Source organism: Callorhinus ursinus, unplaced genomic scaffold (genome assembly GCF_003265705.2).
Source record: "Callorhinus ursinus isolate GAN/ISIS: 27379988/994484 unplaced genomic scaffold, GSC_fseal_2.0 scaffold10, whole genome shotgun sequence".
Lineage (NCBI taxonomy): Eukaryota > Metazoa > Chordata > Mammalia > Carnivora > Otariidae > Callorhinus > Callorhinus ursinus.
In genome coordinates this window covers 50,604,942-50,629,905 of record NW_027397072.1, presented here as the reverse complement: position 1 = coordinate 50,629,905, position 24,964 = coordinate 50,604,942, and the positions used below count along the sequence as shown (strand labels likewise).

The following is a 24,964-nucleotide window of genomic DNA, read 5'->3' as shown; positions in this document are numbered from 1 at the left end:
CACGAGCTAGCTAACAGCTGTCTCCTCAGGCACCAAGGTCCCTCCCAGGCCAACAGCAGCCTCCCTTCTGTGAGGCCAGCGAGGAGACACGGGATGGGGCTTGAGCAAAGCATGCAGGCTGCATCCTCAACTTCAGCTCATACCTGCAAACCCCTGCAGGATGCCTTTATCTGGAGCGGCTTCGGGCACTCCACCTTCACCCTCCCCAAATCAAGGTTGCCTTGCTCTTCCTCACCCACCCCCTGTCCTCTCCCACTCCCAGGAGCTCCTCATGCCCGAAACCCAGGAGTCTTCCTGGACAGGAGCCTCTCCCTCCCCACCTGCAGCCCAGCATGCAGAGCTACCTGTCCTGTCTCCCAGGTATTCTGAATGTGACAACTTCTCTCTGCTCTGGCCGCTTACCTTCAAGCACACCCATCTCTTCTCCCTGGACAACTGCCCACTTCCTAACTTGGCTCCCCGATTCCGCTCTTGCTCCCTCCAGTCCACTCCCTACACAGCAGCCAGAACGATCTTCTAAAGATGGGTATCAGTTTGCTTTAGCCTTCCAGGGGCTTCTCACTGCACTTAGAGATCTGCAGCGCCCTGCCTGCAAGGCTCCAGCCACCTTGCCCGGCCCCACTCCTCCCGTGAGCCAATTCTCTCTCTCCTTCCCTCCCTCCCCCCTCCCTCCCTCCCTCGCACCCCCCCATCGCCTCTCCTCCCAGGGCCTTCAAGCATTGCCCCCTTGGCCTCCTCACTTTTCAGTTTAAATATCAGAGAGACCCCCTCTTCACTCGGGGCTCCCTTTTCAGTTTCTCACAGAACCCAGACCTCTTCGTTCCCTGTCCCTATGACAGTCTCGAAGTATATATTTATTTACCTCCTCAAAATGTTGGGAGTAATACGTGTATATTATTTAAAAAAACTGAAGAGTGCAGAAATATTTTTACCTGTGGCCTCTTTACTAAATACCCATCCCTCCCAGTAGGCCCTGAGCGCTGGGCGCAGGGCCCGTGGCTCTCTTACTCCTCCCTCAATTCCTGGTGCTTGGGGAAATGAGTCGGTGCTTAATACATATTCTAGAATAAGTCAAGTGCATGATTTCTGAGGCAGGAGAAAAAGGGCCACAAAGATCTATCTTGTGCACCCCCAGCTGTCCACCTTAGCAAACACAGCTCTACGGGGCTAGACGCTGCACACACAGGTCCAACTCCACCTGTGAGCGGACGTCGCATCCCTCTGCCTTGAGGGGGCGGCCCCAAGGCTATGAAGGGTTCCGAGAAAGGGCAAGCCTGACTGAGTCCTGAAGGGTAAGTGGGAGGTGTAGCCGGATAAGAAGGCTCAGTAGAACTTCCGAAGCGTGAAATACCAGGGAGTCTGTAGCCAGCTGTGGACTTCACTAGCACCTGTAATGAGGGGATCCGAGGGGCCCTGGAGAACAATGGGGAAGGGAACATGCCTGAAAGGAGAGATGGCATGAGGTTCAGAAATTAGAGCTACTCTTGGGTGGTGGGTAATAATGGAAGCAGATGGTTAGGAGTTTGTGTGAGCCTTGGTGGGGCAAAGGCTGGGGCAGTTCGAAGAATCTTTGAGGTGCCAAAAATGCCCAGCAGATGGCGCCAGTTGTAGAATAAACTCTTCGTAATCAAGGGGACCCCATGACCCTCTGTGGAGGTCAATTGTCCTCCACAGGCAAAGGGCCAAGGTGGCTGGGACAGAGTCATATACAGGCTAAAATGCCAATCAGCTTCAGCTGCAGATGAGTGTCCTGTTAGCTAGCAACAGTGACCAATTCTGACCCCTGAACCATGTCCTGCAGGGACCTGCTGGCCACCTGCTAGAAAACCAGTTACATCAGACTCCTTGCATGTAGGAGGGGACAACTTGTCCTCCCCAGAATAGATGTAGAACCGATATTCATGTCAGACTCACCACTGCCAATATCACCATCTGCAGGCTTCTGGAAAACTTCAGATTCTGCTACAGGGTCCATGCAATGGGCCCTCCAACCCGAAAGCCAATCATAGTGAAAGCAGCGAGACAACAGTTTGGCCTGAGATTCTCAGGCTAATGGCTCCTACCCCCATTAGGCCCAGAGAAGGACAGCAGGGCCAGAAGTACACCCTTGATCACAGAGAGCACTCTGAAGTACAGCTTGGATCACAGAAAACACTCAAGGTACACTCTCAACCACAGAGAACACTCTGAGATACACCTTGGATAACAGAGACCACCCTGAGGAACACCTCTATGCTTCTGCTTCTATGCTTCCTAGATCACAGAGAACATTCAAGGTACACCTTCAACCACAGAGAACACTCCTAGGTATACCTTGGGTCACAGGGTATACTCTGAGGTACACCTTCAACCACAGAGAACACCCTGAGGTATACCCTTGACCACAGAGAATACTCTGAAGAACACCTTTGATCACAAAGAACACCTTGAGGTATACCCTTGAACACAGAGAACACCCTGAGGTACACCCTGGATCACAGAGAACACCCTGAGGTACACCCTCAACCACAGAGAACACCCTGAGGTACACCTTGGATAACAGAGAACGCCCTGTGGTACACCCTAGATCACAGAGAACACTCAAGGTACACCTTCAACCACAGAGAACACTCTGAGATATACCTTGGGTCACAGGGTATACTCTGAGGTACACCCTCAACCACAGAGAACACCCTGAGGTATACCCTTGACCACAGAGAACACTCTGAGGAACACCCTTGATCACAAAGAACACCCCGAGGTATACCCTTGAACTCAGAGAACACCCTGAGGTACACCCTGGATCACAGAGAACACCATGAGGTACACCTTCAACCACAGAGAACACTCTGAGGTACACCCTCAACCATAGAGAACACTCTTGAGGTACACCTTAGATCACAGGGAACACTCTGAGGTACACCCTGGATCACAGAGAACACCCTGAGGTACCACAGAACCACCCTCGACCACAGAACCAGCCAGACATGGTCTTGCAGGAGGCAGGGCATGCTCCAGACCAGGGACAAATATACGCTGCTGACTCAACCTTAGCCAGAAAACACAGGTGCAGAAACCAAGTATGAAGTTGGATAGAGGGTCTAACCCCATTACACCTAAAGAGCCTCTCAAAAGTTTCCTTTCCCCGCTGTTCTCAGGGTACCTGGGGGCAGACTTAACTGCCAGGAGGCATGGTAACAGTTCCTCTAAACTGGAAGCCAAGAACACTGTTTGGCTTTTCCCTCCTCCTCAGGCCACAGTGGGAGCAGGAAGAAAAAGGGGTCTTTGTATTAGCAGAATAGCGTGTGATCAAGCCTGTGTTTGAATCCCAGTTCTGGGATTTCACCTCTATGCTTCTGTTTCCTCATCTGTAAAAATCAAGAGGAGCACCTGAGCAGTACCTGGCACACTGAAGACACTCCAGAAATGTTAGCCCTTAGGATTATTGTGATTATTTGCTACTTTAATACTGGGACTTGGAGTGGCCAGTGGGCAATGAGAACTGGGAGGGGTAGGGGTTCAAGCCCAGGGACCCCCCGGGACACCTCCTTGTACTCCAGTATCTAGTAAAGGTTAACAGACAATCACTGTATCCTATACAGAAAGGACCCCTCAGGGCCCAGACCCTTTGGGAATGGAGATCAGCAATGCCCCAACGGGGAAAGACCTCAGCCACCTACGACCTGGCTGCACGTGAGGGGTCTGAGGACCAGGCATAAAGTGTCTCTCATACTCTGGATCCACCAACCAGCTCCTGACCAGCATGTAGGACTTTAGTCCTGAGCCTTTCTCTGCAGCCACAGGTCCATTCTCATCCAGGACCTGGTGTCCATGAGGGAGGTCACCTGCTGGGCCTGCCACCCCACCATGACTTCTCCCCCAGCCCACTCTGCCTGCACCCCCTGTGACGCCCCCGCTCCCTGAGTCGAGACAGGGTGGCTGGCGTGGCCCCCTAACTCCTGGGTAGGCCCTGTGAGTGCTTCACGAGCGGCCCTGCTCCTCCCCAGTTCCCCATCACTCGTCCCACGGTGGCCGCACTCATTTCCCCACCACTCTGGAGTCTGTCACATTCTCTTGCGGGCCTCTCCGCGTGCTGTGCCCCCTCTACCTGGATCCCCCAACCCTGCCTCCAGCTCTCTCTGCTCTATCCTGGAAGAGTCGGCCCTGTGTGACTGAGGGGCCCCTTCCCTAGTTCCCACCACACCCAAGGGTCACCTTCATCATGACTCTGGTTCTACCACAGAGAATCCTCAGCTTTTCCTCTCTGCATCTTGAAGGACACACCAATCTGTGTGACCCACCCCCCCAGCACCTGCCAAATGCCTGGCACAAACACACCCCTGAAGGGAGGGCATGGGTCTCACGCTTGGGTAGCCAGGGCCTAGGGAGGCTGACCACAGAAGTGCTCAACATTAACCCCCAAACTCAAATACACTGAGGACTGACAGAGGCTTCCTTTGTTAAAAGACAGCAAACTGTTAGATTTCAAAAATAACTTAAGACAAAATTTCTTTTTTATTCTTGAGCAAGAAGCCAGACATTGCCAAATCTATTTAGAGAGTTCACCAAAAGGCTGCTACCCCTGTACTGGGGGTCCCGGGCCACCGTGAGACTTCATTCAGGGGGCCAGGCAAACTGGGGGTCCTTGATTCTGGGGGTGGCTGGCCAAGGTCAGGGCTCTGGCTTTTCTGAGGGAGAGGAAAGGTCCAGGGAGAAGGCTGGCCTCTCAGGGCCTGGCCTCCAGGCCAGCTTGTCCCCAGTCCCTGAGATTTGCCCTCAGCCTGTCAGCCCCCCGCCCCATCCACACCGCCTGCTTGTAGGGACTCGTTTAATTAATGCCAGAGCTGGGCCAACCACTGGGGCCGTGACACTTGTTTGCAGGTCATCTCTTCCTAACAGGTTCTCCCTGGGAGGGGATTTGTCACTAATTGAAGCAGAGATCAGTTAATGAGGCCGCGGGCCCAGGGTTCCAGAGAACAAGGGAAAGGAAAATAAAATAAAGCCTCTTTCTTTGGAGGTTTTGTGATTTACACACACAAAAGAAAAGCAAGCAAGCTGCAGATTTTCCAAGTCAGAAACTCCGCTCCATCTGCCAGAGTTAGACCCTCACTGTGTGAAGACGTCAGGCAGAGGGACGCCGCCACCGCTGAGCCCGAGGATCGAGGCGGAGAGGGGCCTCCTGAGGCCGGCAATCTATCAGCAACCTAATTAACAAGTATTTATGGAGCAGTGCTTGCGCCCCCTCTGTGGGGGAGAAGACACAGGGCCTGTCCCTGGTTAACTTGTAATCCAGTGGAACAATGACAGGACAGGACACAGGGTGTAACTGAGTGTGTGGGAAGGACAGAAGTTTCTAGGACTTGGGGGTGGGGGACAGTTTGGGCTGCTGTGGTCAGGAAAAGTCTCTGAGCGCTCTGCAGCTAGGCAGGGAGTTGGAAGGAGAGTGTCCCCAGCACAGGCACAGTCCCTGAGGGCTGTGACAGCCCAGCGTGAGGCCCCCAGTCCTTGAGGGTAAGACCCTGGCTCTGAGGGCCCGGAGGGTCCCCAGTAACTGCGGCTTGCGCATCAGAGCCCCCACCCCACAGCCTGGGCTAGCTCTGATCCTGGGAAGTGGTAGGGATGGAAGGACCAAGGGCCCCTTGCGTGGGACGGTGAGGAATGGGGGTGCAGAGAGCCTGGAGCGCCATGCCTGCAGGAGGAGGACGCCCCAGCAGGACGGTGGTCCCCTTCACTCAAGCCCCTCCCAGCCAGGGCTGCTCAGTGTTATCCGAGTCGGGGCTCCCTCCTCTCAGCTCTGCCCCACCTCACCCTTCATCTCCAAGAAGGAAATGGGATTTTCAAGCCGTTGAACCAGGTAGGGCCATCAGCTCCTCTTGTCAGGAAGAGCAAGGAGGAGGCAACAGAGCCCCTTTCCCTCCCTCACAAGAGCCCTGGCCTCTGCCAGTAGCCCCCCAGAATCAGGGACTGCCAATTTGTATGACCCCAAATGAAGTCTCTGCTGGGTTGAGGACCACCAGGGTGGGGTCCGCAGTCTCTTGGCAAGTCATCTGAGTAGACTTGGCAACGTCCGGCTTCTTGCTTGGGGTAAGACAAGGATTCAAGGAGGGAGCTCGACCTTGGGCACGAAATGGGGGTCACTCCCCAACAGGGCATTTGGAGAGGATGTGGTCTACGTGGGAGCGGAGCAAATGAAGCCATCTCAAAACAATCCCAAATCCCTACCTTCCCAGAACAGTGAAATCAATGATGGTGTGTGGTACAGTGGTTTAGAACATAGTTGTGAACAATTATTATACTTAATGACACGAGAAAGATGAGGAAAGTGGGACTTACAAAAAGATTATTGTATGTGAATTCTTTCATTATATGTGAATTTCTAAATTTGAATTTTCTAAGTGTTTTCTTACCAACTGCGTGTATTTATTGTGTGATGAATAAAATAACGAAGTTGTGAAGTGACTCTTACCCTCTGGAGTCAGCTATAGGAGACCACCCAGCCAGGATCTAGACAGTACAGACGGAGGTGCAAGGAGGGTTCAAGAGTGGGACGAGTGTACCCAAGGTCCTGGGAACTTGAGCTTCCACTCTGGTTCTGGCCCAGGCCCCTCGCTGCGTCACCTGCACTCAGCCCTCACCTGGGATCCAGCCTTATGCTCTATGTACATAGGCAGTTTACAAACCTAGCCTACTTCTATTCTGCTCTATTCTCAAAGTCCTGTGGGATTCAAACGAACCTATCGCCCCCATCCTGAGGAGCTTATCGGCCTCCGGGAGGAAGTGGACATGTGACCACTTGACCAAGGCCTCCGAGGGGGGACAACAGTGCCCTGGGAGCTCAGGCAGAGAGCAAAGGGGAGCCAGCATGTGGCCCAGCTTTACCACTGTTCCTGAGCCCCTTGCTTCCTGCATCAGCCCCATTACCGAGAGTGAAGAGCGGCCCCTCCGGGGAGGGTGCTAGGTAAACACAGACCCCTCTAGCAACAGACCCCCTGCCCTCAGCTGGAGTATGCAGCCCTTTGTGTCACTCATGGGCACCACCTCACCTCCCCACCTGCTCTCCAAAATCTGCAGCACTGTCTCTATTCAAGTTCATGCCTATTAAAGCATCACCAGAATCTTCTCTGCCTAGAAAGCCTGCCCTGGCGGCCCACCCACACGACCCTCTGTCTCCCACACCCTCACCTGGCCCTGACCTCAGACAGGTCTGGCCAGAGCTGCTGAGGAGGGGGGCAGCCGCAGAGCAGCAGGACAGAAAAGTAGGGACAGAGTTACTCACGGCGATGGAGACGGCACTGATGACAGCTCCCAGGTAGCCCTGGATGAACTTGGACGCAGGAGAAGGCTGGAAGGCAGAGAGACAGAGTTCCAGGCCCACTGGGTGCCCAAAGCTGCCATACCCCGCCCTTGCCAACAGCCCCAGCCTGCAAGAGACGTTCCCGCCCACCACCAGGTGAGAAGGCAAAGGTCCCTCTGGAAGCCAAAGGGATCCGGGCCTCCCTCGGCACAGCTCCAGACATGGAAACACAGGGCAGCAATGTCCCAGGAGAAGCCAGTGGGCCTGCTGCACTTTCGCCCTGTTCTCTAGAGCTCACTGGCAGACCCTGCTGGCTGGAGGTAGACAACGGCAAGGGCCAAAATGGGTCATTCATGGCTAGGGCAAGCAGGGCCAGGGGAGGAGGACCGAATGCTGGACGTGGGCTGCTGGTACCTGGAGGACCACCCAGGTGGAAATGGCTGGCTACACCTGGCTGGCTCTCCCGCGCCTTGTCAACCCGGGCGGCAACCGGGCTGCCAGGCCAACAGATGACAGTTGCTCAGCGTTTCTACAGAGACATGCAACCCAGGTTGCAACGGATCGCATTGAGAAGGAGCTGAGGAACTTGCCTTTAACTGTGCTCTGACGGCAGTTTTGGAGATGTTTGGTTTAAGGCAAACAGGAGCCATCCAAGCAGGGGTATACACATGTGGGTCGCATGCGCGAGATGCAGATGGAAGCGGGGCGTCCTCAGAGTTTCAGGCCAGGAAGTTTCTACCACCCAGGCCAGCCCCTAGCTCTCCCCTCTCTGCCCCAGGGTTAGAGAATGCCCACACCTTCCCCTCCCCAAGCGACAGCCCCCCAAGGGGACCTGGACTCCTCCTCCCCTCTCCCTGCCTTGGGACAGAAGTGCAGGACAGACAGCCTTGCCAGTGAAGCAGGGACCCAGCTGCTTCCTAGAAGAGGGAAGGGCGACAGGGCCTCCACCGAGAGCTTGTCCCAGGAGCGCAGGGGACTTGGGGGGAGGGGGGCCGGTCCCCTCAGACCCCTCACCCCTCAAGAGCAGCCCTTCAGCTCTACAGCCGATCGTGTGGGGGCACCAAGACAGCTCCCAGGCAAGCTTGGAGGAAGCTTTAGGGGAATTTGGTCCCCATGTGGCTGATGCCATCCTAATCCAAGATCTGGGGATAAGAGCTGCCCAAGGAGGATGCTGAAGCCAACAGAGCTCCTCCCTCTCACCGCCTCCACTCTATTTCCATTTTATGGGCCTTCTTCACTTCATGTGAACAGCCCCTCCCCAGCGGGGCCGTTCTAGAAGGGTTGGCAGTTTAAATCAGGTGCTTAAAGGAGCACAAGACTTAACTCAGAGGAAGCAGCCCCTGATGGTGGCATGCCACACTGAAGGGAGGATGAGGGTGCCCCCCCGGCCTGCTCCCCACCACTGCACGGTGGTCTGTGGTGCTCACCTTGGTAGCGTTGCGGTTTGCATAGTTGACACAAGCGTTATGGCTCTGGTTCAGCCACTGAAAGGCAACAGGGCCGGGGGTGGGGGCGGGAGGGAAGAGACATCAGGGAAGGGGAGGATGCCGGGCCTGGACCCCAGGTGGCCACAGCCTCCAGAAGGACACGGAATGCTGTCTCCAGCTCACAGGTGGTTCTGTCCATCCCACGGGTCAGCAGGACCAACTGTTCCCGTTTGCCCGGCATTGCGCCAGTGGCAGCATGGAAACCCCAGGAAACCCCTCCGTTGCTGGCAAACCAGGACAGGGGTCCTGCCCCTGCGGGCAGTTCTTCCCAACCTGGGGACCGTCCCCTCTCCCAGAATCATGGCGCTCACGGCCCCAAACGGGCCTCACTGCCTTTGACATCATCCTTGTTATATTACTTATTGGACAGAAAGTGGACATTTAGCCCCTGGAATTACGAACAGCCCTGAACCTCTTTCAAAAATATCCCAGCCCAGTGTCTTGCACCAAACACTCACTACCTTGGGGTTGGTGATGGATTTACCTTACTCGCAGATCTAAGTGAGGCTTATATCGAAACAAGGCTGAGGGCCTCGAGGTCACAGGCCTTGGGACAAACAGCCAAGGAGCAGGAGGGAGCCACAAACAAGCCCTCATCCCCTTGTGCAAAAATGAGAGTCACATAAAATGGCCTAGGTGTGGGCTGCTGGGACCTGCTCAGCAGAATCCGAAGTCCCGGGCTTCCCCCAGTGGCTACAGGGCCAGGGAGGGGCGGGAAGTGGGGTGACTTTCCCTGAGCAGCCTGGAGGGGAGACACTGAGACAGGGAGTTCTAACGAGCACGTGTTGGGTCCTTCCTTCAGGAGCCCTCTGTTGCCAGGGACTGTTACCTGCCAGAAGACAGTGGATGCCAGTGTCTGGTTGGGCAAGAGAAGACCAACTACCTGCGAGAGAGAAAGAGAGGAAAGCCTGGATAAAGCAAAAGAAACATCCTACACGTTTGCCAAGAAAAATGACACAGCCACGAACCAAAGTAAACTGGATCTGTACAAACTGAGGTGGATGATGTATACATATAAACTGTTGGCCACAGTGGGATGGTGCCCGATGCACGTGAACCAGGCTGCGGAATTCTATCACAGCACAATCCCACTTTTGTAAAGAAATCACATCGTATGTATAACCATATACACAAACATAGGCATATACCTCTCTCCAAGCAAAAGCCTATAGCCCAGCATGTAGATGTCTCTGGAGGTCAGGTGACACAGTACTTTCTCAGTCTTCTCGAATATTCCTATATTCTTTTAAACATTGGACATGTATCATTTCCATAACTGGGGGTAGGGGACAATACAAAGAAGCAAACCAAAGGAACATCTTTACTTCCACTCAGCTAACCCGGCTCTTTCATGTCCTGGCCACCCCATAGGATTTTTGTGAGGATTAAAATATGATGATGGGGGGGCGCCTGGGTGGCTCAGTCGTTAAGCAGCAGCCTTCAGCTCAGGTCATGATCCCAGGGTCCTGGGATCGAGCCCCGCATCGGGCTCCCTGCTCCGCGGGATGCCTGCTTCTCCCTCTCCCACTCCCCCTGCTTGTGTTCCTGCTCTTGCTATCTCTCTCTCTGTCAAATAAATAAAATCTTTAAAAAAAAATATGATGATAGGGATGCCTGGGTGGCTCAGTCAGTGAAGCAGCTGCCTTCGGCTCAGGTCATGACCCCAGGGTCCTGGGATGGAGGCTCCCTGATCAGTGGGGAGTCTGTTTCTCCCTCTGCCCCTCCCCCAGCTCATGCTCTCTCTCTCAAATAAATAAATAAAACCTTTAAAAAAAGTAAAATAAAATATGATGATAAAAATTATTTTTTAAAAAGATTTTATTTATTTTTCAGAGAGAGTGAGAGAGCGAGCACAGGCAGTGGGGAGCGGCAGAGGCAGAGGGAGAAGCAGTCTCCCCACTGAGCAAGGAGCCCGATGTGGGATTCAATCCCAGGACTCTGGGATCATGACCTGGGTGGAAGGCCGACGCTTAACCAGCTGAGACACCCAGGCATCCCAGATAAAAATCATTTTGAGTACCAGTAGTTAGGTGTGAATTCATTATTCCCAAAACCCGAATGTCACCTAAGAGCTAGACTTGCTGACTTTGTTTTATTGGTTTAAGTCAAGATTAACTGTCTCATCTTGACAACTGGCCAAACTTTGGACTTCAGGGATCCATGTGTCTCTCTCAAGTTTACCTTTTGAATGCTGTGTGCAAAATAATGTATACCAAATACCACTGCATATGGGAAAAATGTGCACAACCATCCACATATTGACTTATTTATTATTCCTGTAGATAAAATGGCTCTTTGGCAAGAATTTCTGTAAGGAGTAAGTATAAACATTCAATACTATGCAGTAAATCAAATTCTAGACATCCTCAGCAGCATTTGTAAATCATGTTTTAAACATTAAAATGTTTTAAGACAGCAAACACACACACACATTTATATTTATTGGCCCATATCAGTTTGAATAAAATTATGTAATGTAAAGCCATTCCATAGCTCCAATGAGGAATTATCTTATGAGATTTTTCTCCCCAAAATGAGATCCCAGCTTGATTTTTCTCTGCAGCAACAGCTTAGGGCACTGGAGTGAGAATCAGGAGAGCTTAGAGCTCAGCCTCAGCCCCATCCCTGTGGGATCTCCGGCCAACAGTGTCTCCAACAGAATACAGTGCCCTTGGGGCTCTAGCTTTCTTACCAATAGAGTGAAGGGGTTAAGCTTGGAGGTCCTACCTTGGTTTAAAATTCTATTCTTGGGTTCCAAGTAGCAGGTATGAAGTCAACTGAGATTGCCCCATTGCCTGTAAAGGGAATCCCTCCTCACCCAGCCCAGAAGAGAAATATCGCTGGGAACCCAGGGTCTCCTCCTAGTCAGGCTCCAGCCACCAGGAGCCAGACCACAGAGAGGAAGCTGAGTCTAGAGAGGCCTGAAATTGGGAGCCGACAATGCGATCCAGCAAGTGTGTGTGTGCGCGCGTGCATGCACGTGTGGATGTCTGTGTACTCTTGTGCATGTCTGACCGCCTCCCAAAGCCTGGAGAGATAAAAGCTGTTCTTCACTGTTGGGAACTCAGCAATTCATTCCCCTAATCTGTTGGTTTATAGAGCATGGGTATATTATGGACCACATTGTCCTCTCCTCCTCAATCCCCCTTACACCCCCTGCACTGAGCTTGGGCCATCAGAAGTGTCATAAGATACAGCCCCTTGGGACTCGCTGTATTTACCAGACAACCATTGTCCAGGACACTCATTGCTCCTTCCATCGCAGAGTCCCGTTTATGAATCCTCCTGGAGGAAATTTTTCTACTCTTGGGCTCAGAAATTTATACTTCTGAGCATCCGGTTTGCATCTGTCTTGCAGACATTGAGCATTTAACCATGTCTCTCTTTGCACTGACTGTCAAGGAGGTCAGGCCAGATCTCCACGGCTCACATCTGTCCAGTGCACAGACCCTCACTGAATGCATTTTGTGCCCAAACTTTACTCCTAGCTTCTTCCCCTTCCTAAACTTCTCTCTCATTTTTGTCTTCACTTGTATTTTCTGGTGTCAGGCATTTTTTTTTAATGTGACATCAAGTCTCTTTCAGAATAAACCACAGCCTAAACTAAACTGAAATAGTACCTAGGCTGTGTAACACACACACACACACACACACACACACACACACACACACACACACACCTTGTAACCTGTGAGCTTTTCTCCTTGTTGCCCAAAGCTGGCCAGCTTCCTGTCCCAACCTCCTGCTCTAACCATGCTGGGCACCTCTGACTCCTTATGTGTTCATAAAGAGATTGATTGATTGATTTTGCTAACCATTTCCCCTGTGTCACTTACCATGATCCTTATCAGAACTCGGGCTCAGACAAAATAAAGATTACTTTCTATATTTTACAAATGGGGAAACTGAGGCTTAGAGAAATTCCGTGATTTGCCCGAGGCTTCCCAGCAAGCTAGAGAGTCAGAAAGGTCTCCTGATTCCTGGTTTGAGGGCCCCAACTCTCTGATTTGAGGGGTTACTTTTCCAGCTCATTCACCTGAGCACAAAGGAAGAATCACACTCCATCATCCCACGCCCATTTCCAAGCATCTTCTATGCACCAGGTTCCATGGTGCTCTCAACGGAGAATACGGGAAGAGAGGAATATATGGCATCTAACCACAATAAACACAAAGACCAAACAGGAAAATGTATAAGAAGATCCATAATATCTGGACATGGAAATGACCAGACGGTTTAATCAGGTACTTGGGTATGTCAAGTTGATAAATGCGAACACCCAAACCAGCGCTCAGGAAGGAGAGATCAGTGTGCTCTGACTGCGGAAGGAGGTGGTGGGATGGAGCTGAGATGTGCATGCATGTGCATGCATGTGCGTGGAGCGGGGCAAGAGTGCACGCTCATGGGAGCAGGAACAGTCAGGAGACTGGTCTCATTAAAGGAGGAGGTTTGAAGAATCAGCAGACCTGCGGAGGGTGAGGTTAGAGGCAGCGGAAAGCCATGCTGCATTCTGCCCCCAAACGGGGCCCAAGGGAACCATCTGAGGCTGAGGCAAGGGGAACAGGGATCCCACTTTGCAGGTCCTACAGTCAGGCTGCTGGGGCCAGGAGCACATGGGTGCCAGCCCCATTCCCTATTAGGCAACACGCAGCACCATCTGCACAGTCCCAGGAGCAAGAGCAGATATTTTATAACTTCCTTTTTTCTTTTTAAGTCGAAATTAAAAATAAATGTTCCTTCAGTTCTCAGATGTATATCTCTGGTGCAACCTGCCCACATTCCCCCACGCTGCCCTTTCCAGAACATGGCAGGGGAAAGGAGGAAAGAGATGGATAGAGAGAGGGAGCCAGTCCACCCGGCTTCAATGCCAGTGGATTGCACCTCTTCCAAGAGGGAAACGCTTCAGGCGTGGCCGCGCAGACGGGTGGAGAGAGCCCAGAAAGCGGCTGGTACCAGGGAGAGTGGAAGGAGAGCCAACAGCCAGAATTTCCAGCCCAGCCTCCACCCTCTCTTGCTGCAGGACCTTGGCCAAATCGCACATCCTATCTTTGCTCCCATTTATAGTTCATAACACGGCTGGGGTCCCCTCCGCAGCTCCCACCCCCTGGCAGCTGTCCTCTTCACACATCTGTCCACTTTTGCTGCCCACTTCCCCCCAAGTCGCCGGCCATGGGTCCTGGTGATTAACCAGAGCCTTCTGGTCACAGGAAGAGCTGCACCCAAATCCTGGTTCTAGTATTTACCAACCATGTGACCGCGCACAAATCGCTTGAGCTCTTTGTGCCTCCATTTTTTTTTTCCTTGTCTGTTAAATGGTGACAACCCTGGGACCTCTCTGGATGGCCATGGGGGAGGCAGGGCATGGAAAGAATCTGGTCCAGTATCTGGCTGGCAGCAAGTACTCATTAGGTGTAAAGTGTCAGTATCGTTCCTCTCCTCCTATCTCACTCTCTTCTAGTTTTTGCTGGTCTCTCCTTTCTCTGAACTCTACAATCTGCATTACATAATTGAGCATCATCTTGCCCCCATCTTGTCTTTGAGCACAGGCCTCATGCCTCAAAGGATAGCGAGCTCCTGAAGGTAGAATCAGGGCTTATCTCTCTGATGTCATCCAGAGTACTCAGCACAAAGCTGCGCCCACACTGTGTTGTATGTCCTAGAAGAATATTGCTAATTCATTATTAAGAACATTAAATCTTGGGGGCGCCTGGATGGCTCAGTCGGTTAAGAATCCGACTCTTGATTTCAGCTCAGGTCATGACCTCAGGGTCCTGGGATGGAGCCCCTCATCGGGCTCCATGCTCAATGTGGAGTCAGCTTCTCCCTCTCCCTCTTCCTGTCCTGCCCCCACTTCTAAAATAAACAAATAAAATCTTAAAAAGAGAGAGAGAGAGAGAACATGAATTCTTGGTCAGAGAAAAGATCTACGATGGACCGAGACCATGACCACCACCGCCCGTTTCTTCCTTACTCCTTTTACTAAGGTCCAAATTGCACGGGGGGGGGGTGGGCCTTTGGAGAGAGGGGCAGATTGAGTGTTTGGTCCCGATTCTTCACTCCTCCCTGCATTCAGACCCTTGCCATGGGAAGAATGTATTTCCATGCTCTGGGCGTTGCTTGGCTAGACATCTTGCCATGGCCAGGTGCCTGTGGGACGAGGTGGCAGTGTGCCAGCCCAGAGCCCAGGCCTCAGAGGGCATACGTGTTTCTGCTGGCCATCCTGTGCATCTACCATGGCCATGAGGGGACGCGCCCTGACTGGCGTCCCTGTCCAAGGAGGGTGAGAGGCGCAGGAAGCAAAGGACAGCCTGTGGCGGCTGACTCCCAGCTGACCCCAGACCCGCAGTGAGATGCAGGACTGCGTCGGTCAAGCACAGTGTAGACCACCTGAACTCCAGTTAATCACAGACCCCTAAGACCAAATGCTTATGGCTGCCATGGAAACGCTGTGGGTGTTTGTTACACAGCACTGTCTTAGCAATAGCTGTTTCAGACAGGGGTTGCCATATATGAAGAGTGACTATGCTGTGCTTTGTGGTCCAAAATTCTGCACCATTACAGTGCACCTGAACTGTCTTCACTAGTGATGTTGGTTCCGGAGCAGCCTAGCTTGTCATTCCACCTGGTGACCAACAGCCCAACTCTGGGGCTGCCCCGGCCAGTCCAGGAAGAAGGGCACTTTGTGCCCGAGCCTCATCTCAGGACAGAATCCAGAATGGGGCCAATGGCACCCATATGGCAATTGGCCCACAAGAAAAATCACATCTTCCCTTCGAGACTCGTCCTTTGGAGTATTCTAACCTCTGCAGAGAGATAAGGTCTCGATCGGGGAGAGGGCCACCACCAAATACCCCGAGCTGCTTGGCCAGAGGTGGGCTGTGAACAGCAGAAGATGAGGACAGGGAAGCAAGGCTGCTGGTCACAATCCTACGTCCTATGATACTGGGGATCAGAAAGAGAGAACTGAGCAGCCCCCACTTCCCTGACGGCCGCCCATGCAAAACCGATTCAAGGGATAGGAGAAAGATGTTTTAAAAGTATAGAAAATCCAGAGGAAACAGTGTGTGTCAGAAAAATGGGGTGCTGAAACCCAAGTCAGGGGATGAGTACAGAGTACAGCACAGGGTCCAGCAACTGTCCCTGTCTCCTCCACCCCAGCTCCACGTGGCTAATCCCTCCTCATCCTCCAGGTTTCAGCTTAGTTGTCATTTCCTCCAGGAAGCTCTCCCTGGCCCTCAAGATGAGTTAGGTCCCCTGTCCCACGCTCCCCCAGCACCCTGCCTGCCTTCTTTGCTAAGTATTCATCTCAGTAGTACAAACCTGCTGAAAGTCTTTCTCGAGAGCTCCCAGAAGCTTCGGAGGGGTGAGAACCTCAGCGTTCACTTACCACATACCTGGGAGTCCTCAGTGGTACAGCGACACTCCCCTGGCTCATACCCGCTTCCTCCACACTGACTCACTCAATTCTAAAATGCTCCTCTTCATTTTTCAAAGACCTGCCACGGGCCCCAGGACTCAACAATTTGCCTGTTTTTTTCCTTCTACTTTGTCTCCATCTTCTGATTTATGTGGCTAACGATCTGAAAAGTAACACTTCAGTGCATGAGGGGTGCTATTTAAAGGATCCCAACCAGTTAAAGAGAGTATCTTTTGTCAAATAAATGTTTGTCCCTGACCGCTCGATTCTAGCTTAACCGAGCAACACCTCTTGTAGGGTATAAACCGGGCCCAACTGACTGGTGGCAGGTTACAATGGAGGTAGGCCAGGAAGAAATTGTGACTGGCATTTAAATGTGTGAAAAAGCAGAGTCTGGGATGAGGAGGGTTGGGAGACACCAGGAAGGCTCTGGGACACAGCCAAATCCTCACTTGAAGTGAACCCTCTGTGGGCTACCCCCCCGCCCCCCGAGACGAAGTGACCCACACCAGCACCTTCTGAGGTTTCTAAGTCCACGCACACACCTGCGGTGTTAAAACCCACAGGGTTCAGCATGGAGAATCCCAGCTCTGAATGTCCCAGGACAAGGGATCCGGTTTGGATGTAACGCAGGGCCCCCGGACTCACCGACGGGATGCTCCAGTCTGCCATCCTCGGTCTCCCAGCTGGATATGGGGGTTTGGGGCCTTGAGTTTTGACGGTTCAAAAATGTCAGGGGCAAGGGAGAGGAGGACAGCAGTGTCACAGGGAGCTCAGGGCAGAGGAGGGAGGCGCAAGAGCACCTGGGAGCAGCTCAGGCCCACAAGAGAAACCCAGTTCCTGGCATGTGAGACATTCTGGTAGCCAAGGGTGCAGGGTCCAGGCTGGCTGGCGGGGAAATGCAGAGACGATAGGACGGGGACCACCACAGTGGCCCTGCCTCCCCCCAGCCACGTGTGCATGGAAGGGACAGCGCTGCGCACCGCTTAGTGGAAACCTGGGAACAGAACTGCCAGTTACAAGCAACCACGGTTGGCGGGGTTCTTTTGGGAAGGTACCCGAAGAAGAGGTGCCATGAACCGCACTTGCCTCAGGAACAGCCTCGGTGCACTGGCTTAGCCACCATGCTTATGTATAAATTGGGATCTCTTTGCCACACACCGAAGGGGGAAAAGTTCCCATCTTCAAATGTTAAGCTTAAAATAAGACACTACATGGGTGCCAGTGGATCTGTGAAATCTGCTGACTAAACTGGCACCAGCCTCTGGGAGAAAACCAGCTCGTTTCTCCTGAGCTCTGGAGAGTGAGCAGGGTGGGGGCGGGGTTACCCTCAGGCAAGGCGGGAACCACAGGGGGGTCGCGCCCGGGATGCTCACCTAGGCAGGAAGCGGGGATGTTGTTTCCAGAAGCATCTCAGTTGCGGCATCTGCCAGACTTAATCACCTCTTCCCTTCATCACTCAGGGACCCAGTTCCTAGCACATTCGCCAGCACCCCATTTCTATTTTGGTAAGCACTTTAGTGGCTTCTGCATGTATATAATTCTTACGCACTCTATCACACCAGGGGCTTCCCTAAGGTGTGGACTGGAACCTTCAGTCCCCTTCAGACCAGGCTTTTGCTGAGATGTTCAGTGCTACCAGGCGACGGCGGGGGCCTTAGGGGAGCTGATGTGGCCAGTGGGAGCCAGGCTCTGGTAGAAGGACTAGAACAGCCACGGTGCTCCTTCCATGCGAGGCCAGGCCGTGGCCCAGGAAGGAATGGGACCATGAGCCCTCTGATTGCTTATCTGAGTCAAAGTGCCAAGATAGAAGGCCACCGGTTCTCTTTGTCCAGTGACTCCTCACAGGCCCTGGCCTCTGGGCCAGCTATTCTGAAACCTGGAATATGAATATTTGGGACTAGGAAGTGGGGTTAGGTGAGCATTGTCATTTTGGCTCCAGCCACCACTGAGACCTGCTCGGAGATGTCCCAGCTCATGCTGCCCATTCTCCGCCGTCAAGTGTTCATACAGGATCTCAGGGCCAGCGCACCCTATTCTCATACCTTACACATTTATTCACAGAGGGATATTTGCTCCAGGCTGGGAGAGGATTGGTCCTCAGAGGACATTCACAGCATCTGTTTCAGCAGTAAACCCCTGAACCACACACGAGTGGAGAGCACCCAAGTTCCCAGGATGCCTGCAAGGCTCTAGTGACCTTGGAATAACTGACTCGTCTTGGGTAGGAAGAAGAGAGTAGAAAATGATGGGGTGTCATAAAAAAAAAAAATAACACCTTGTGAACCAGAGACAGTGCTGGTCTCCCTTGGGTTAGCTACTTCATCCCAGTTAATGGCAGCCATTAATTGTATAAGTAAGGGTCCACTGGGCCTCTTATGGGGAAATGAGCCCCGAATTCAACTTCTCTGGTTTGGTAAAGAGATGATATTGCTAAATGATATATCTTTCTTTCTCAAGTGTTGATGGAATATTTATTAAAATTATTATGGCACATTCTTTTTGCCTATATATTAACCATTCTTCCCTTCTTTCTTAGTAACAGAATCCCTATAGTTGGGGGATTCTACATGAAATGTGAACAGAACTGTTGTGTGAGACTTTGAAGAAGTCTCCTTAAAAGGAACTGACCCACTGGGAAGTACATCCTTTTACTCCTCCCATCTTTCTCTTCCCTGTAATGTAGATGTGATGGCTGGAACTCTGACAACCATACTGGGTTATGAGGTAATTTTGATGACAGAAGCCAACACTGAGAATGGTGTAGAAAAATGAAAGTCTAGGTTCCTGGTAGCATTATGGGGATCCACCTATCTCTAAACTTCTTTGACATAAGAGAGTTATAAATTATTTTATTTAAGCCACTGTTATTTTGAACTTTTTAATATGCAGATGGTCCTAATCCCAGCTGGTCTAATCATATAGTATGCTACAAAGAAAACCAAGATACATCTCAAATGGCAGAACTGTAGAGGTCATAACAAAATACAACAAAGTAGAAAATAATGACAAAAGAATACATCTTAAAGAGGCCAATCACTTGTGATTAAAAATGTGTTCTTCTGGGGGCACCTGGATGGCTCCGTCAGTTAAGCGTCTGACTCCTGATTTTGGCTCAGGTCATGATCTCAGGTTCGTGAGATCGAGCCCCATGTCTGGCTCTGCGCTCAGCCTGCAGTCTGCTTGAGAGTCTCTCTCTCCCTCTCCCTCTGCCCCTCCCCACCGCTCTCGCTCGCTCTCAAAATAAATAAATAAAATCTTTTAAAAAATAAAATGAAATGTGTTCTTCTGACTATCTAACTGATTAAAGATGATTCAAAACCATAATTTCAAACTCATTTAGAAAATAAAAACAGATCACCCTATACTACCACATATTAGATACAGCCAGGTATTAGATATACTCAGAAGCAAATTCACAGCCCTAAGCACTTTTTGTTTTTTTAAGATTTTATTTATTTATTTGACAGAGAGAGACACAGAGAGAGAGGGAACACAAGCAGGGGGAGTGGGAGAGGGAGAAGCAGGCTTCCCGCGGAGCAGGGAGCCCGATGCGGGGCTCGATCCCAGGACCCTGGGATCATGACCTGAGCCGAAGGCAGACGCTTAAGGACTGAGCCACCCAGGCACCCCGCCCTAAGCACTTTTATTAGAAAGAAAGAATGAGAATAAATATTCAAGGTAAAAAAACCAAACCAAAACAACAACAACAAAAAACCCCCACAAACACACCAAAGAGGAAAAAAAAGGATATTATAAAAACAAAAGCAGAAATGAATAAATTAGAAAATGGAAACAGAAGAATTGATAAATGCATCCAAGAGCTGATTCCTGGACATGATTCTCACAAATCTGCTTATTTTAATAAAGGAGATGGAGGTGAAAAGGTGGAACAGGACTCAAACCCAACCCAAGGCAAGGTCATTATATATTTTTAAGAGATCTTCTCTATTTATTTTCTTTAATTTTTTCAAAGATTTTATTTATTTGTCAGAGAGAGCGTGCACAAGCATGGGGAGCGGCAGGCAGAAGGAGAAGCAGACACCCCGCTGCTCAAGGAGCCCAATGTGGAACTGGATCCCAGGATGCTGGGATCCTGACTTGAGCAGAAGGCAGACAATTAACCAACTGAGCCACCCAGGCATCCCTTATTTATTTATTTTAGAGAAAAAGAGAGAGCATGGGGAGCGGCAGAGGGAGAGAGAGAACGCCAAGCAAACTCTGAGCTGAGCTCGGAGTCCGACGTGGGGCTCAATCTCAGGACCCTGAAATCATGACAGGAGCTGAAATCGAGTCAGACGCTCAACTGACTGAGCCACCCAGGTGCCCCAAAAAGATCATTATATTTAAAAACATCAATATTTAAAACTTTCCACAACAAAGACACCAAAGAGTGAAGGGGAAATAGCTGGGAGAAGAGATTTGCAATGTATATAATTCAAAGGATTATTATCCAAATTTATAAAGAACTCTTACAAATCAATTAGGAAAATACAACTAATGGAAGAATGGACAAAGAATGTGAACAGGTAAGTCACAGAAGAGGAAATATAAATGGTAAATAAATAGATGAAAAGAAGCACAATCTTTTTGGTATTCCGGGAAATAAAAATTAAAACCATAGTGAGATGCTACCTTTCTCCCATCAGGTTGGTGTACAAAAAAGTCTAAAAATAGGAATACCGGGGCGCCTGGGTGGCTCAGTCGGTTAAGCGGCTGCCTTCGGCTCAGGTCATGATCCCAGGGTCCTGGGATCGAGCCCCATGTCCGGCTCCCTGCTCAGCAGAGAGCCTGCTTCTCCCTCTCCCTCTGCCTGCCACTCTGCCTACTTGTGCTCTCTATCTCTCTGTCAAATAAATAAATAAAAAATCTTAAAAAAAATAAATAAAAATAAAAATAAAAATAGGAATACCAATGTTACTAAGGTGTAGTGAAATATAGCCTTCCTGAAAGGTAATTTGGCAATAGCTGTCAAAAATGCAAATGGTCATAGCCATTTACACAGCAAATTCACTTTCTAGAATGGGCCTCTGAGCAGTCTTCATACTTGTACAAAAAGAAGTTCACAAGGATTTTTCACACAAGCACTATTATTTCCAATAGCAAATAATCAGAAACAACCGAAATCCATCACTAGGGGAGAGAATACTACTCAGCAGGAAGAAACAAATGAATGAAGCAGATCTTTATGTAGGCAAACTGCTAAGTGTAATAAGGTATTGTAGATAATTAAGTACACTGTTATATTTTTAATGGAAAAAATACAAAACAGAAAAGAATGTTTAAATGATTATTCCTATGTATGCAAATGCCTAGAAAAAAGCCTGAAAGTTCACATCAAAGTTCTAGCAGAGATTACTTCTGGGAGCAGATTTGGGGTTGAGCTTCGTCAGGGGAATTTCTACGTTTTTTGTATTGTTTGAATTCTGAGCTGAGAGAACATATTCATGTATTACTTGTATAACTTTTAAAATATTCTTTAAAAAAGGCTTGGTGGTATTTTTGAATTCCAAAGAACATATTCATGTATTACTTGTATAATTTTATAAAATATACAGAGAAGATTTTTTTTTTTTAATCCTGAGGATATTTCAGAACTCCAAAGATAAAGAGAAAAAAATACCAAAGGATCCCAAGGGGAGTGGGGGAGGTTTACCTACAAAGGAAAAGAGAATCAGGCCAACTATTGTTCATGTATGAGAGAGAAAAAAAAGACATTTCCAGATATGCAAGGACTCAAAAAGTATATTGCCCACACACTCTGAATATTATTCAAAGAAGTGCTCCGGCCAAACATAGAATACACACACACACACACACACACACACACACACACACACACACACACACACAGCCTAAATAATTGAGAAGTTTCATACAGGTGTTAATTAAGCAAGGATTCAAAAAATCTGATGAAATTTCAAATTATTTCCAGAATCTTGGCAGGTGTGTATGGGTAAAATGGTAGCGGGTGGAGTAAAATGGTATGTTAAAAGTCTCTTCCAGGGGCACCCGGGTGGCTCAGTCAGTTAAGCATCCAGCTCAGGTCATGATCTCATGGGTTATGGGAATGCACCCTGAGTAGCACTCTGCACTCAGCGGGGAGTCTGCTTGAAGATTCTCTCCCTCCACCCCTCCCCCGATGCACGTGCGCTCGCTCTCTCTAAAATAAACAAATGACTCTTTTAAAAAAGTCTCTTCCTGGGGCGCCTGGGTGGCTCAGTTGGTTAAGCAACTGCCTTCGGCTCAGGTCATGATCCTGGAGTCCCGGGATCGAGGCCCGCATCGGGCTCCCTGCTCAGCAGGGAGTCTGCTTTTCCCTCTGACTCTCCCCCCCTCATGCTCTCTCTCTCCCATTCTCTCTCTCTCAAATAAATAAATAAAATCTTTAAAAATAAAAAATAAAAATAAAAAAGTCTCTTCCTATATGGGGAGGGTTGAGCAGGTCATATTTATTATTCAATTATTGATATTGATAGGGTAAATATAATGGAACCAGTATGTAAAATATTACAGATGAATAGTAATTAGAGAAAAGTAGGCGGTTTCCCTTTCCAAACTACTTAAGAAACCAAAGGACAACTGAAAAGATCATTCTAGCACAAATCAGGAAAAGAAGTGGAAACAACAGCAAAGTTTAGTGAACCAACCAATCAACCAACCAACCAACTGCCTGATGTCTGGGATAAGTGGTCACAATAACCAGTGGCAGAAAAAATAACTTATTATTAAAATTAAAGACCGTGTTTCTCAAACTGGGCGAAGAAGTAAAATTCAGCTATAGTTTGTCAGGAGCCATATAATACAAAACGACACAGAAATTAAATGTCACTCATACAAAGGTGTAGGCAATGACTTACAAGGCAAATAAAACGAGAATAGAAATATTGATATGAGATGAAGTAGAATTCAAGACAGTATTCACTGAAACAGGGATACTTTGTGCATGTGTGAGAGAGAGAGATGCTACTATTTGTCACCATCAACACTATTACAATACCATTGACTATATTCCCTATGCTGTACCTTTTATTCCCATGACTTACTCATTCCATAACTGGAAGCCTGAATCTCCCACTCCCCTTCACCCCATTTTGTCCATTCCCCCACACCCCTCCCCTCTGGTTAATAATCAGTTTGTTTTCTATATTTATAGGTCTGCTTCTGCTGTTTGATTATTCATTTGTTTTGTTTTTTAGATTCCACATATAAGTGAAATCGTATGGTATTTGTCTTTCTCTGTCTGACTTATTTCACTTAGCATAATACTTTCTAGGTCCATCCATATTGTCACAAATGGCAAGATCTCATCCTTTTTATGGCTGAGTAATGTTCCATGGTATACATATATACCACATCTTCCTGACCCATTCATCATCTATGGATGGACCCTTGAATCGCTCCTATATCTTGGCTATTGTAAATAATGCTGCAATAAACATAGGACTGCATGTATCTTTTTGAATTAGTGTTTTCATTTTCTTTGGGTAAATAGAATTCCTGGGTCATATGGTAATTCTATCTCTAATTTTTTGAGGAACCTCCACACCGATTTCTGCACTGGCTGTACCAGTCTACATTCCCACCAACAGTGCATGAGGGTTCCTTTTTTTCCACATCCTCGCCAACACTTGTTATTTCATCTTTTTGATTCTAGCCATTCTGACAGGTGTGAGGTGATATCTCATTGTGGTTTTGATTTGCATTTCCCTGATGATGAGTGATGTTGAGCATCTTTTCACGTGTCTGTTGGCCATCTGCATGTCTTCTTTAGAAAAATGTCTATTCAGGTCCTCTGCCCCTTTTTTAATTGGATTATTTGGTTTTTGGTGTTGAGTCATGTAAGTGCTTTATATATTTTGGATATTAACACCTTATCGGATGTATCATTTACAAATATCTTCTCCCATTTGGTAGTTTTGTCAATTTTAGTTTTGTTGATTTCCTTCACTGTGCAGAAGCTTTTTATTTTGATGTAGTCCCAATGGTTTATTTTGGCTTGTTTCCCTTGTCTCAGGAGACATACCTAGAAAAATGCTGCCACTGTACCTTATAGTTTTAAGGGCTATTATAAATGCTATCTTTTTAAAAAATATATCATATTCTAAATGTTTTTTATAGGTTCATGGGCCTCCAACAATTTTTTTTTACTGGTCTTACAACCAGACATCTTTTAAAAATAGTAGCTCCAATAGTTTGTCTATCCTCATGAATGATTTTGTTTCCTCCTTTCCAATCCTATTACTACTTATTTATTTTTTCATATCTTATTGTACTTGCTGGTCTTCTAGGAAAGACTAGCAACATCTCCTTCCAGGAAAATGTTGGATATCAGGTATTCTTACCCTGTTCCAGACATTAAGAATTTACCTTTACCTGTTTCATCTTTAGGAATGGTGCTTGCTTTGGGGTTGGGATTTTATTTTATTTTATTTTACAGATTTTATTTATTTATTTGACAGAGAGAGACACAGCAAGAGAGGGAACACAAGCAGGGGGAGTGGGAGAGGGAGAAGCAGGCTTCCTGCAGAGCAAGGAGCCCGATGAGGGGCTCGATCCTAGGACCCCGGGATCATGACCTGAGCCGAAGGCAGACGTCCAACAACTGAGCCACCTAGGCGCCCTGGGATTTTATTTTTTTGATAGACTTCAATAAGTTAACAAACTTCCCTTCTGAATCTAATCCACTTTTTTTTTAAAAAGTCATAAATGGAGTTGTTTCATTTTATCAAATGATTTTTCTAAATCTACCAAGATTATCACATTTCTCCTTCAATTTGTTAATGT

The 24,964-nt window shown here is 49.0% G+C and overlaps 1 protein-coding gene across 11 annotated transcripts in view; it reads right to left on the bottom strand.

The window, feature by feature from the left end:
- Positions 1 to 24,964, bottom strand: part of SFXN5 (sideroflexin 5) — a 115,686-nt gene that overhangs the window by 48,118 nt on the left and 42,604 nt on the right. For all 11 annotated transcript variants that reach the window (XM_073897528.1, XM_073897534.1, XM_025868406.2 and 8 more), the window contains 3 exons: positions 9,590 to 9,643; positions 8,701 to 8,757; positions 7,256 to 7,321 (listed from right to left, as the gene is read on the bottom strand). In XM_073897528.1, the coding sequence (XP_073753629.1) occupies positions 7,256 to 7,321; positions 8,701 to 8,757; positions 9,590 to 9,643 (177 nt within the window). The remainder of the gene's footprint in view (positions 1 to 7,255; positions 7,322 to 8,700; positions 8,758 to 9,589; positions 9,644 to 24,964) is intronic.